Source organism: Melozone crissalis, unplaced genomic scaffold, assembly GCF_028551555.1.
Source record: "Melozone crissalis strain CALT ecotype California unplaced genomic scaffold, PUWL_Pcris_2 ptg000002l_1, whole genome shotgun sequence".
NCBI classification, from domain to species: Eukaryota; Metazoa; Chordata; class Aves; order Passeriformes; family Passerellidae; genus Melozone; species Melozone crissalis.
The window spans coordinates 19,089,328-19,103,938 of NW_026535780.1; the positions used below are offsets into that span (position 1 = coordinate 19,089,328).

Genomic DNA, 14,611 nt, shown 5'->3' on the forward strand with positions numbered 1-14,611 from the left:
TGCTCCTTTCCCTTCTTTGTGCTTTTTCCCTTAGTGCTGAAGGAGAGTCTTATGTATCACTAAACTACATGCTCAGCAGTTAGTGCTTCACCATTAAGCAGATCTTCTGTAAAGAATTTATTATTTCTGGCAAATGTCTTCCATCAAAGCTATCTTGGGCTAAAAATCTGAACTTCCGAGGGCTCAAGGGCATTTACTGTTTTGGCATGCTGGGAAACGTTGGAATGTGACAGGTACATAAGAATGGGGAGGACTCTGAAATGTGAATGAAAAACACTGTTGTTGAGGCTGGATCAGCTGTCAATTATCATATTACTTTTCATTCTTAATAAAAATGTTGGAGTAACTTTGTCAGAGATGAGTAACAAAAATTTGATTTGCCTGCTATTTTTCATGTCGGTCCATGAAGCACTTTGTACAAATGCCTATACATTTTTTTTTTTAAGCTTAAAAAAGCTGGTCCCCTGCTTTTTTTCCCCCTAATTCAGTAAGATTAATGCCAGTAACCTAATAACAAACTAGTGTCTGCAGACAGTGGGGAAAATAACATTATGTTAGAGACGCAAATTGCTCAAGAGCTATTACACAAAACAAAGAAGGAAAACATGCCTTTAATTGAATTTAGAGTCACTGGGTTACAGCAGGCATTTAGGGTAATTTTTAATGTATGAATGTTAGACTGATCCAAGTTTCCCTGGTAAGTAACAGATTAGACATAAACAACAGGACTTTTAAACATGAAAATATGCAAGCTTAATGATCTACCCTGCCATTAAGGATTTATAGGGGTTATTTCATCAATAAGAGAAAAGACACTTTAATGTGGAAAAAATCAAAGGGAATTTAGAAGGTTATGTGAAACACATTTCATCCCAGGCGTTCGCTGGCACTGAACTCGCACCCGAGCAGAGTGTGCAGGGGAATCGCCCCGGGCCTTCCAAGGGGTGGCAGGAACAGACACCTGAGATAAATTTCCTGCTTTCTTAGAAAGGACACAACAAAGAGGAAGTTTTGGTTTCTTCTGAACAGTTCTTGTCAACAAATAGTCAAACCAGAGCCAGGAATATCTGGCTGGTCTAATTTAGGTCCAGTTGACCTTGTCCATTCTGGACAAAAATTATACCCAAGTCTGCCATTTGCTTGATCTGGCTTTATGATCTGAGCCTTTCAAGTTTTGGACTTTGTACTTATAGAAGCTTGATCATCACAGGATTTGATCTTTGCACATCAGTCTTCCTTTTTTCTTATCTTTTATCTTCTACTTTGCCATGGCACTGAAGTGTCCACTTGTCTCTACACCAAGCTGTCTATAGCATCATTTTTGTGGGAATCTGTGGGATGTCAGAGCATTTCTCCATTCAAGCATATACCATGCTTTGTTTTGCCCTTAGTTTAGAGCTCTATTCCATACAAACAGATACATTTTAACTGCCAGTTGAGTTTTGCCACATATCTGACTGTGGCAAAACTCATTTGTGGTGTTTTCTGCAATCACATCCATAGGTAAATTGCGCAAAGTCCCTACACATAGTCTGGGGTTCCTTGCCTCAGTTGGGATGTTTGAAATGTTTCCTTTATTTCATGGTCACTGTGGTGGTGTCTGAGAGATCATCTCATTCCCAGAAGTCTGAATAGCAGTCTACAATAAGGAGATAGTTTATGTGGTTTGTGGTTCCATTTCTGTTTTGCTTGAAAGTCTGTTGGGAAAACTGCATATCTTCAATGCAATCCCGAACAATTTTTAACTACCTAAAAAATGGTCCGTGTCAGCTCCACATACTTGTGTTTGACTGTGACCTTGTTACATGATTTTTGTTAGGAAGAAAGAGAGTATTTTTTGACCTTTATTCTCTTGCAAATTCTTGATTTTTGCTTCCATTGTCACACAACCTGCGGAAGATTGGGAGTTCAATAGAAGCAACTTCTACAGAAGTTCCCCTACAAAACCAGTCTTTAAGCATGTCTTACTGCTGTCCAATATATATATAAAAATATTAATTTTCTTACTGGCTTTTGAAGATTTTTTTATATGTACACCTTGAGAGTGAGAGAAATAGCACTTGTTTTGTGCAAAATGTCTGCCACTTGTACCTGAGGGTTTCGGAACATCATCTGGTGTCCTTCCAAAATTGTTCTGCTGTGTAACATTCATGTTTTGAGCTACACAGTCTGACTGAAGGTGCTGGTAAGCTGGTTGTAGCTTATTTAGTGAAGTGCAGAGACAGGCTCAAGGGCAATGGAGAGTTGTGAAGATTATTGTGTTGGTGGTAGAAATATGCTGGTAAAGCTTTAAATGTGCCACTCAAGGTTGATCTGTATCCATTAAATATTTTCATGGAGAACTGTCTCTGTACTAAGGTCATCTTCAGATGAGCAAGATGAATATTGCCAGCTTTCCCCAAATCACCTGCAGTGTTTGCCCTAAATCCTTGTGTACTTTTTACAAGATGTGTTTGTCTAATAAAATATATTTCCTGTCTGAAAATGTTACCTTGTCTATACTTGGGGATCACACCAACTGAAATAATGCTATTATAATTGTTAGCTAATAGTTCTTAGTAGTATGCCTCGTAATGTCTATGCTTGTTTTCACGCTAAATAGTATTATAGCTAATTTTCATTATATATTACTTGTGTTTCCATTCTTACTTCAGTTATGTGTGAAGGCTGATCAATATAATTATCTATTAAATCATTTTCACAATCCAAAGCTCCTCCTAGGTTAATTCACAGGTATTTTCAGGTTTTTTAAAGAAATGAGTCTGGGGTTTGTTCTCCAAATCCAAGATGAACTTTTCAGCATTATGTTTATTTCATTCCCCAGGAGTCACTAAAACAGGTAAAAATAGTTTCAGTCAACAGCCCGTTAGTCTTTTTGAATGCCAGAAAATTTCACGCTGACCTGTTAAAGATAATCCAGAAGGATGGCATGAGCAGCCAGGTATGTGATATTGTAAACAAGGTGGGATGTGCTTTACACTTCAGTAATCACCACGACTAGCTTGAAGAATGTGTTTGCCTTCCTTGAGTTTCTTAGAGAATGCAATCAGATACTGAAACAGGTATAAAGAAGCAACATTTGAAATTATTCATTTAGAATAAAGCTAATTCTAATCTTAATCAGATTCAATATGGACTATTTTTGTATTACTTGAAAATAATATCCCTTCTATTTCTGCATATGGTCCTGTAAGAGACATTAAAGCACTTATCCAAAACTCAAAAATTTCTAGAAGAACTTACATAATCTCATCTGATATAAAGCTGGGATTTTAGAAGGACAATGAGTAGCTACAAATGTGCTTGAATAAAATGTGATTTTTTTTTTTCCTGGAGATAAATCCCTGAGAGATAGACACTTCATTTCTAACTATAAATAATTTTGGGAGAATTAGGAAGAAAGTGGCTACATTTTATCAATGATATTGCTTCTTTTTCCTCTTTTGCACTGATTGTATCAGAAAAATAAACAGCATACAAATTAGGTATATCACATTTTTGCAGAATATCCCTGTAAGTATAGTATTTTTCCAAGTTCATCTGCACATAACTACTGCAACTTCCTGCAACACTTCCTAAAAGGGAAAAGATAAATTATCATTTTTCTATCAGCGCCATGAAGACATTCCAATATGATACAATGCTTACTGTAGACAATTTCATCCATTTTGTCAAATTGGGCTGAGAAAATCCAAGCTGTGTCTTAGATGGGTTGTTAAGGCAGCAACATGTCTTAACCGCCTCTGCTGTCTCCTGACAAAGAGTATGTGATGCTTTTTTCCCTTGGTTTTGCTAGGCTGACTGATTTGGATTAGTCTGATAAAAAAGCCTCCAAACAGGGAGAAATTACTTAGGGTTTACATGGAATTAATTTGAGTCAATTTAATAAGTTAATTTGTACATTACTTATAAAGGAGATTTTACCCTTTGTCTCTTCTGTAAGGTACTCAGCAGTACAGCTGTCTGAAACACTGTGCTTTTTTTTTTAAATTTTTTTTTTGTTGAGTAAATGTCTTTCTGTAGCACATAATGGATGTGAAAAAATGCAGTTTCACTTTTGTTTCTGTTCTCTGTTTCTGGTTTTAACTCATGTTTCTATGAGAACTTGCATATTGAAATAACCATTATAAAAATTGTCGAGATTAATGTAATTTTTTAATAAATTTACACATCAAAAATGTTCTTACTAAAATATTAGCATAGCAAATGAGATTGCAGCAAGTAGAAAATTAATCTAAAGTTAATCTTATAAAATCACTGCCAAGAATTTTTCTTGTCAAGAACATTTTTCCCATCTTTTGACCACTTCTTAACCACCTCCCGCTTTCCAAAAGCATTGTTTCCAAAATATGCTTTCTAGTGAATCCAAGCTTGACAGAGGTTGAGCCAGCTAAAAAGAAATGCAAATATCAGTTTGAGTATGTATCTCAGCATTCTTCTAAAGTTATACCAGAAAACATTATACATACAATAGGCTATTGCATAGGGCATGATTTTGGAGAGAATGAGTTAACTTTGGTACTGAGAAACAGAATTCTTATGTATTGCATTGATTTTCTCTCTTCACTGTGCAATGGACTGGTTTTCCTTGGTATGTTAATAATGTGCTGCTTTTATTTCAGTGTGAGCAGAACACATTGCTCTGTTCATTTTCCAATGGAAGTTGCCATGGTGAGTTTGTTATCTACAAATGGTGTTAAAACCAAAATGGATGTAAGTGTGCAAAATAGTTCCACATTTTTCTATACATTTCTAGGTGCACACAAGTTCTGAGGAAATAAATATTTTCAGTTAGACCAAACATTCAATGAAGCATGAATGCTAAACAGTCTTAAATTATGCTAACCTTGGCCTAATAAGTCCTGTAATTCATTCTGGTTTTGACAGACTTTTAAAGATTTCAAAAGCAGGGAACCCCTTGAAAATGCCTTTTTTATGGGAGTGGACGCTTCTAGTGGAAGTCTCATTGCCCATCACACATAGGTTGGAACAGGATGATTTAAGGTCCCTTCCAACCCAGCCCATCCTCTGATTCTGTGTCCCTGCTTATTGCACTGGAATGAGTGTGTGTGTAAAGAGACAAGTACATAGTGGGGGAAACCCTTCCCACACTGTTGCCTGGACTCATCTTCAGACCAGGCTGAAGAGACTGTTTTGCCAAGCTAAGTCTTGGGGTTTTTTTGCATGCAGAGTATATTAGTATGAAAAAGTAAAAGTAAGATTAGAACCACGTAAAATCTTTGGGATCTTTAATGCCACATAGGAGAAAATCTCAGAAAATGTCAACCGAGTTGTTAGTGATGCGATAACCACCAATATTATACAGTATATCGATACAATATATAATAAAAACCCCTAGAGCTTTCCTTTCAATTAAGGATTAAGCTGGAAACTCCACTCTTTCCACATTTTGCAGCACTTAAATCAAACCAGAGCACATACATTCCCATGGGAGAGCTGCAGCAACCTTTTGCAGTGGATACTTTATACAGATGACTTCATTGTGGATAGAATTAAAACAGTGTTTATTTAAAACCCTTATAAGCATTAAAGCCACAGTAGAAAACCTGATTTGGAGGCTGTTATCTGAATGTTTGCATTTGTTAACTAGACTCAGAACATTTTTATGGTACTACAATGTTTAGTTAACTTAGGGGGGACAAAGTGCTTTGCTGTAGTATAACAAGCTATGAAAAGGGTTATTGAAGATGATATTGTATTTTATTGACTATATTGTAAAATATTATGTTTGAGATCTTACCAGTACACATTTCAGTCATCTTGAAGATGAATTGGTTTCTCATATACAAAAGTGACAGAAGGCACAAGACCTCTTTTCTGAATGCCTAAGACCTGCCTTGAGGACTTAAATGCTGTCATTACTTATATCAACCAGTCTATGGTGATTCTTCATAGGGTCTTTTCAACAACAAACAGAGAAAAAAGAAAAATCTCTTTAAAAAGAAAAGCAAAATGCTGAGCTTAAATTTTCAAGGATGGGAGCATGAGGACACAATCCTTAAGCCTTATGGCAGTTGTCCAGGAAAACATGGAAAAAAATGTATGCTTTCATCAGGATCTTCCCTTTATCCCTTTGGGGAATACTGTCTCTATCAGCACCAAGTGAAACAGCTGTTCTGGCTCATGCCACTGATCCAAAGAGGGTGCAGGTCTTTACCTACCCCCCCATTTAGAGGCCAGAAAGCCTCTATTGCAATTCAGGATGCAGCAGGGAATTATTACACTGAGCCTGGGAGATCACATGAACCCCTCCTGTGTTTCTATCACAGTAATTTTCAGGAGGTTCCCTCTAAAATCCTATCTTTTTGTTTGTATGTATCTATTCATGCACATTGCACAGAACAGAGACAGTAAATGTCTGGACATGCAAGTCCAAAAGTCTTTGCTCTCAGACTACTATCGGAAAGGAATTACCATCATTATAAATTTGCCTCATGGGAAAATTCCAAGTCTCCTCAATAGTTTAAAATCTTTACCTCTGCTCTGCCAAAGCCATTCAGCTTAACTCATCTTTACAATCAGAATTGCTTTCCTTCATTTTTTTTTTCAGTTGCGTGCATTGTGAACAAACATTTGTTCACAGAACAATGTAAATAAGATGTGCAGTATTTTCTAGTTTTCACTTTATGAAAGCCAGGAATCATTTATCTGTGTGCTAGCTCAGGATGCATTTAGAACAGAGTATGTTTTGATTAAACACAAGATGGCCTGAGGTTGAAGAATGAATATAAGAATTTTGCTAATCTTGCCAACACAATTTTCTTCTCCCGCATGAATGTGTAGTTGTGTATTAAAAAATTACCCAGTCAACAACCAGCATAGTAAAACCTTAGGAAAATTAAACACTCCACTTTAGATCTATTTCTTCCTTATGGGTGAATATTAAGTTAAGCCATAGACAGGTGTTTAGGGCCTATGGAAATCAGTGTCATATCAGAATTAAAAAAAAAAAAAGATATATTGTCTTTGTATACCATGAAAAATCTTCCAAAGAAGCCAACTCAATGAGAAATTAAAGTCTGAAGAAGCAACTGCTTAATTCTTGAGACACTATTGCTGCCTAAAACATCACCATTAATATATTCTGTCTGTCATCACTTCTTTCCATTGCCCTAAAGGTTCTTCATTTGTTGTTCTAAAATATGGCACTTGCTTTCCTGATATCCCAGCACATAACAATGACAATTTTATTGTGATAGGTTGGGTGTATTTTGTTGAGATTTCATCATTCTTATACCCATTTCTTGAGTATTCTCCTTTTAATTAAAGGTTTTCATTTATCAAATGTGTAGGTGAGTTGGTGCAGCCGTGTCACAGTGAGAGACATGTTTTGATATTAGACTGCAGTGGACTGAATTTCTTTGACTACACTGGAGTCTCCGTGCTTCTTCAGGTATTCATGACACTAGAAACATTCTGTATATAATTATACATATGAGTTATTGGGGCCAACTACTAGTCACTCCACCTATGTCACTGGATAAATCTTTCACCTATAGAAAAGATGAACAGAGATTTGGTATTAAATTGTACTGTGTTTATATACAAAAAATTACATTAAAATATTTCTATTGGGTAACAGAAAAAATATCTAATAACCTAATATTCTATTGGGTAACAGAGAAAATCTATGTATCTATATGTAATGAAGAGGAGTTTTGGAACTTTTCCCTTTTTAAGTTGATTTTTCGTCATATTTGACCCTGCCATGTCAGTTGTAGAGATGAGTAAATTTACTGCTTTAAAATTTCAGCTTTAATTCTGCGATTTTATCTGTATATTCTACTGTCTGCTAAGCCAGAGGTCAAAACATGATCTTCATCCTTTCTCCTGTGGGTAATGTATGTTGCAGACTGGGTTCAGGCGGTGCAGGAGTTCCAAGATGCTCCCAGAAGAATAAACCCAGCAGTCACTGGTTACTGGTGGTGAATGGAACTATGTCCAGATGGTGGCTGGCCACAACTGGTGCTCCCTTGGGGCCAGTCCTGTTTAATATTTTTGGTGATGATTTGGACAAGGGGATCGAGTGCATTGTCAGTCAGTTTGCAGAAGAAACCAAGCTGGGTGGGAGTGTTGATCTGCTGGGGGGCAGGAAGGCTCTGCAGAGGCCTCTGGGCAGGCTGGATCAATGGCCCAAGGCCAGCTGTGTGAGTGTCAGCCAGGCAAAGTGCTGGGTCCTGCACTCAGGTCACAACAACCCCAGGTGGTGCCACAGGTGGGGCAGAGTGGATGGAAAGACATGGGTTAGTGGTGGACTTGGCAATGCCAAGTCACTGCTTGGACATGATGATCTTAAAGGTCCTTTCCAATCGAAACAAGTCTATGAGTCTGGAGTTTAAAAGTTGTGTAGTGAGTACAGCATTAAGTGGGTATGGAAGACTTGGTTTGCATAATTTTTCTGAGTAAGATAAAGGGCTAGATTTGAACTTGGGTCTTGGCCCAGACCTCTTGTTGCCCTAACAATTTTCTCAATTTATTGCAGTGATTGCACAGTGAAGTAAATGCTGCCTTAAAATATTTTAAATTAAAACTACACATACAGGCAGGGATATAATGAAAAAGAAAACTGGAAAAATAAGGTTAGTGAGAGTGACTATTAGCTATTACCTATCAGTACTTTTCCTATCCTTTCGTACTGGGAAGAGCTCATCATAGATAGAAACTGACCTGGATTGCTCTGGTCTGAACTCAGATCATATAGGACTGTTAATTGTTGAACAATAGTCACTAATAGTCACTAATATCCATTTGAAATATTGGGCATTCAATATTGTATTCATTTAAAAATTTGTGAAACTGATTTTCAAAAGGTCTTAGAGACCTCCAAGTTACAAATTATGTCAAAGATGTGTTTGACAATTTGTGAGAGGTAAGTCTGGATAAGCTGTGAAGTGCACAGGTTGGTAGTGCAGCCTCTGGATAAATGGTTGGTCCAAAACCAAGTTACTCCTCCTCCTACCAAGACAACCACACTCAACATGTCCTTGTTACACTCCTTCCCAAAATATCATCACTGATGTCAGAGATGGAGGATTTTTGAACTGAGTAAGATTTTAGCTTTATTTTAAAAATAGAATATTCTGATGGGGTTTTCACTGAATCTCCTCCCAGAATTTTTCTACTTCACATGGATTATTTAAACATTTTTTGAAGCAGTAACTGCTTAGGATATTCCTCATTTGGCAGGAGAATGCCCTACTCTGCTTTTAGAGTTATTTTCACTTTTTTTTTTTGTTTTGTTTTGGTTTGGTTTGATTTTGTTTTCTATCTTATTAATATTTTGTCTCTGGGGAGCTGAACACTTTCAAAGAAATAATAAAGAACAGCTTACTGCTCAATGCAGCATGATAGCTGTGGTGCTTTTTTGATATAAGTCTCAAAGTTTCCTAGGTCTGAGTCCTGTCTGTGTGGGCTGGAAGTAAGCATATGGTAAGGACATGTGAAAACACACTGAAAAAAGAGAAGTGGAAATAATACCCCTAAAAAATACAGCCAGAAATTGCAAAATTATTACTCAAATTCAGTTTTAATTCTCAGCAGAGCTGTAGAGTACTGTGAAGCAGTGGCAGGAAATAAATGTGGCTTGGTGATGTTTGCATTATAGAAGGGCTCGCTCTGGTGGCTGCTGGCAGTACAGCTGCTGCAGCAGCACTCCGGGCTCTGCCTACCTTGAAGGTGGGCTTTTTGTGAACTTTCTTCTCTGTTGGTATTTTAAACAGTTTTTTTTTTTAATTTCTTGTCTTCAAACATAGATTTACGTGGACTGTAAAAACAGATACATCGATGTGTTGCTAGCACACTGCAAAGGCAAGTATCAGCTTACAGTAAAAATTTTAACATGATGGTTTATATATCTTCACCACCTTCTCAGTGCTCATGTGTTTGTTTTACTGCAGGTTCCTTGATAAAAGCAATGCAGTATGGTGGAAATCTTGACTCTGAAAATCCTGTATTTTTTGAATCTATTTCTTCAGCAATTGATGCCATTCCGATTCACAGGGTAAGACTTACAAGCAGGAGTAGGTGAAGCCTGGAGGGCTTCTTGGATACTCACAGCAATTTGTTAAAGTCTGGGAAAGTCTTATTCACCCAGTGAACCTTTTATGTAGAAATCTTTTATCTGTCTGTAATCTACAACTAGTCCTCAGGCTGAGAAATGCAGTTTTCCATTTTTTGCTGCTAGCACTCTCTTCCCATCACCACATCTACTTTTGCAACAACATCTCCATCTTCTATGATAGATCCAGAGGTGTTGTGTTGTGGTGCTTTAATCTGGGCTCATTCTCCACTGGAAAGATTTATGTCGTCTAGAAACACCTAACACGGCCCCTCAGTGAGACAAATTAACTCGCAGCCTCTTCTGCATTACTGAAACAACACTCCTGTTTCTCAGCCTGGGATGCTTGAAGCTCTTCACACATCAGAGCACTGGTCTGACTGAAACGGTTCTGGATCCCCAGCTGGTTTGGTTTGAGTTAGAAATGTTGTCTCTGTCCTGCACTCTACCATGCTGTGTTGGCTCACTGATGGAAAGAGGGGAATTGCACGAGGTAGAAGAGAGAGCAAGAGGGAGAAGGGAGGCTTGAGCATCTATTTGCTTGTTCAATGATTCCTGCATTCCTTTTTAAAAAGATTGTAAACCTGGACTTTCCTCTTGAACTATGTGATTCTTTTCCACTGTCATGGCAGTGCAAGTGAGTGTCCATTAAAAGCAGTGTGCTATCCCATGGTTTTATTTATGATTCAAACTTGGCTAGAGCTTGGCTCAGAGCCTTCTCCAAGAGACATTAAACTCATCATGGTCTGTGGTTTGGTCGTTTGTCTTTTGTTCTTCACTTTGTATTTAGCTAATTAAATCAGACTTGCCTATGGACAAAACCACTTTCCATTGATTTATCCAGATTAAGGTGAGTTGGCATAGTTGGTCTCGTGAATTGACCAGAAAAACATGTTCTCTTCAGCGCTTTTCAACATTTTTCATTATGTTGTCCTACAAAAAATAATTTGCTGAAATGATAACTGCAGGGCAAAAATAATGGGGTTGGCTATTGTATATTTTGTCTGGGTCTGATTAGATGAATTAGAATGATTGGTGTGTTATAAAATGTCTGCTTTTTATATTGACATTATTAACTTTCCTAACATTCTCATAAGATAGTTATGTACCAGCATTCCCATTTTATGGAAGTGAAACATGGATAGACCAGGACAAATGTTCATAACGAAAAGGGGGAGTTAAAATTCAAAGTGCACTTTTTAAGGAACTGATTGCTTGTTTCTATCAGAGCTACTAGGCAAGTCAAACCTCTGCATAGTGGCTTAGCAGTTTAGTCTGAAAGGCTTACATGCAAACTCAAATTCTAAATGTAATCATGAACAGTACATATATTGCTGGTGCTTCTTCAGAATATTCACAGTATGTACTTCAGGGATTTTTATGTATTCATTGTGTTGAACACCTGAAGATAAGGTGGACAGGAGTGAAAAGGCAGGGTGACTGCAATAGCAGCAGCACACTGTACCTACCAGTCTATGTACTCCTCCTGTGCCTTTTTAAGGTGCTGAGGTCAGTAGGACTCTTCAGTGTTAACATGACAGAATAGGCAGAATAGGATAGAAAAAAATACGAGGAAGGGGCTGGAGACTAACAGAAAGTGATTTGTTCTGATTCACATTTCAGCTTCCCCATATAGCAGGAAATAGTCTTCCACTGTCAGAAAGGTAGAGGTAAGAGGGCTTTGTGGTCCATTTTCATCTCCGCTGCTGTTTAGAAAAGATATTCTTATCTACATGCTCCAATGAAAATGTGTCGTTCTCATTTTTATGTTTATAAATTGGTAGGATACTTGCCTATTACTTTATGCAGTTAATCTTAAATAACTTTTTTTAATCACAAATAACTTTTTTTAATATTAGTGGTGTTTTCAAGCTAGCACTCCTTCATATCCTAATTTTACTTTATATTCCAGGAAAACATTATAATGCTTTTTTTTCTGTTTCTGTCATTTTAGAATTACAGCAAGTTCAGTGAACAGAGTGAATTGTGATGCCCACCCATTGAGCATAGCGAGTTTCATCTGCTCATATTCAAAATGAACTACAACGTGGCTTCTCCTTCACTTTTTTCTCCAGCGGATCTCATAGATGATCTTTGTATACCATATATATTTAGTACGTTCAGTAACGACAGATCTACCTTTCAGAGAGAAAATCTTTCAGCTGTGATCACTCAGAGAATTTTTATGCAATTGTTCTATAGTGGTTTTATAAAATATTTTTATATACATTTATATACAAATTATTAGAAAGCAGACACGAGGTACTGTGTTTACCAGTTAGGTGTATTCATTTAGTATCTTCTATTGTAACATTAGTTGTAATATTCATCTGTAGTTTTGTGTATGGAACAGAGACATGAATTCTTAAAAGAGTATATTATAATTGATACAGTGTCTGCAGCAAGGCATATACCAATGCATACATTTTTTAATGGCTGTTCTTACTCTTTCCTCTGTTCAGTACAGCTATTTGCAGTAACAGCATCACAGCTATCATATGCTTTCACTTTTTGTACTTGGTTTTGTATGCTTTTTAATGCCTGCTCAGACCAGTGGGAGAACTCACAAGTCTATGCAGAAAAGGCAGATACATGTTGACTAAGAACACTGGATTGCCCCCCTCTATATTTGTTTTCTTGTGCTATTATGGTTTGCTACATTTTCAAAGCCACAGGTATTCTTTAGTCTCAGTCTGAAGAGGAAAAACTGGTAATATTTTTCCAAAACTTACTCTTTTTTCCAGCATTTTTCCACATTTTTTCCAGTCTGCATTTCCACTTTGAGCTGTGATTTGTTTGGTGTTGAAATCTTCAGCTGAGGCAGCTGAAAGGTGACCATAGTGGCACTTGAGGTGTGGGCCACATTTCAGCCACAATCCTGATGTGATGTGCAGTATACTTACTGTGTGTGAGCACACAAAGTGGGTGGTGGAACTCACAGGTTGAGTACTTGGTTTGTATTTATGGGTTGTCAGCAATTGTATTAGATCATACTATCACACAGCTATCATGTTATTTGGCAACATATTAAGGCCTTCCAGTACCTGAAGGGAGCCTACAAGAAACATGGAGAGAAACTATTTGCAAGAGCATGTGGTGATAGGACAAGGGGATGGCTTCAAATGGGAAGACAGTAGGTTTAGACTAGATATTAGAAGAAGAATTCTTCACTGTGACAATGCTGAGGCACTGGAACAGTTTGCCCAGAGAAGTTATGGATGCCCTGACTCTGGAAGTGTCCAAGGTGAGGTTGGATGGAGCTTTTAGCAGCTTGTTCTAGTGGAAGGTGTCCCTGCACTTGGCAGGGTGATGGAACCAGATGATCTTTAGGGCCTTTAAAACCTAGGCCATTCTATGATTCTATGTATGATTTTTCTCCTCTTACCTTTCTTCCCTTATGTGGACACCAGCAGTCAAATGTGAGTTGAGCAAAAAGGAATCAACAAATGAGAAAAGAAGTAGGGGGTTTTGGTTTTTTTTACCAACTTAAAAAATCTATGGAAGCTATAGGTAAATGAATATGGCACATCTGTAACAGCCATCTTACACTACAGAGAGGAGGGAAGTGCAAGGAGGCTTTGTGCAGCTGACACATATAGGCAAAATCTAGCTCTAAGCCTTCTGTTTTCAGCAGCAGTTACATCAGTATGCTTGTCTGGACCCTCCCTGCTCTCTCTGCCCAAAGCTGATGCCTGCAGGAGATGAAGTGGCTCATGGAGTGACTTCTGCATCTCTGCATAGTTAAGACATTGATATGCTTTTCCTCAAGTCTTGGTCACTCCACACTAGTAGATGATAATGGGAGAGAGCCGTGGGGTTTCTTGCCCTTTCAATTATGAGTGACTCTTGTAGTTATTCCCTGCTTTGTCCCACAGAAGACTAGAAATGTTCTGTTCAAGTTCTTTTGAGACTGCTTTGGTAATTACTATGCAAAAGGCTGATAAGTGAGAAACTCATTATATGCAGGAGAAATAAATTCTGTATATTGTCCCAAGCACATTAATTTCAGATGCTATAGTTGACTGCAAATGGCTCATTACATCACTGGACTCTGTAACAGGCTATAACATTTGATTAATAATTTCTTGAAACAGTTTTAGTAATTTATTAACACTTTAGAAACTATTTACAATGTACTTTAATCGCAGAAGCATCAATTTTATGTCACAGCTGAATGGAGATTTCTACTTAACTGCAAACTGAATAAATGAATAAATGGTATCTTTTCTACTAGGTTCAGCATTTGTTCTTTGTCAGCTGAATGTTTTTTCTGAAAATTTATAGATTAGCTGATTAATGAAATTGTTAAAAATAGGGTCTTTAGCAAAGATAACATCACTTTTCAGTAGACTTTCACTTTTATTCTGAATGATCTTGTAAATGGAACAAAACAGATTCTTTTAAAATTCCTTGTAGTATTAGCCTTTTAAGAAACCTTTTGCATTTAATAATCAATTTTGTAGTGCTTATCAAAATAGCTTCTAATTTTTATTGCTTTCAATAGGAATAATTTTTGATCAGTTTAATGGCTGG

General features: G+C 37.2%; 1 protein-coding gene across 1 annotated transcript in view; it reads left to right on the forward strand.

The window, feature by feature from the left end:
* SLC26A7 (solute carrier family 26 member 7) overlaps nt 1-12,068 on the forward strand; it is a 64,274-nt gene extending 52,206 nt beyond the window's left edge. Inside the window, exons 13-18 of the mRNA XM_054284252.1 lie at nt 2,825-2,941; nt 4,623-4,671; nt 7,314-7,414; nt 9,774-9,828; nt 9,918-10,021; nt 12,033-12,068. Of these exons, the coding sequence (XP_054140227.1) occupies nt 2,825-2,941; nt 4,623-4,671; nt 7,314-7,414; nt 9,774-9,828; nt 9,918-10,021; nt 12,033-12,068 (462 nt within the window). The remainder of the gene's footprint in view (nt 1-2,824; nt 2,942-4,622; nt 4,672-7,313; nt 7,415-9,773; nt 9,829-9,917; nt 10,022-12,032) is intronic.
* The last annotated feature ends 2,543 nt before the right edge of the window (nt 12,069-14,611 follow it).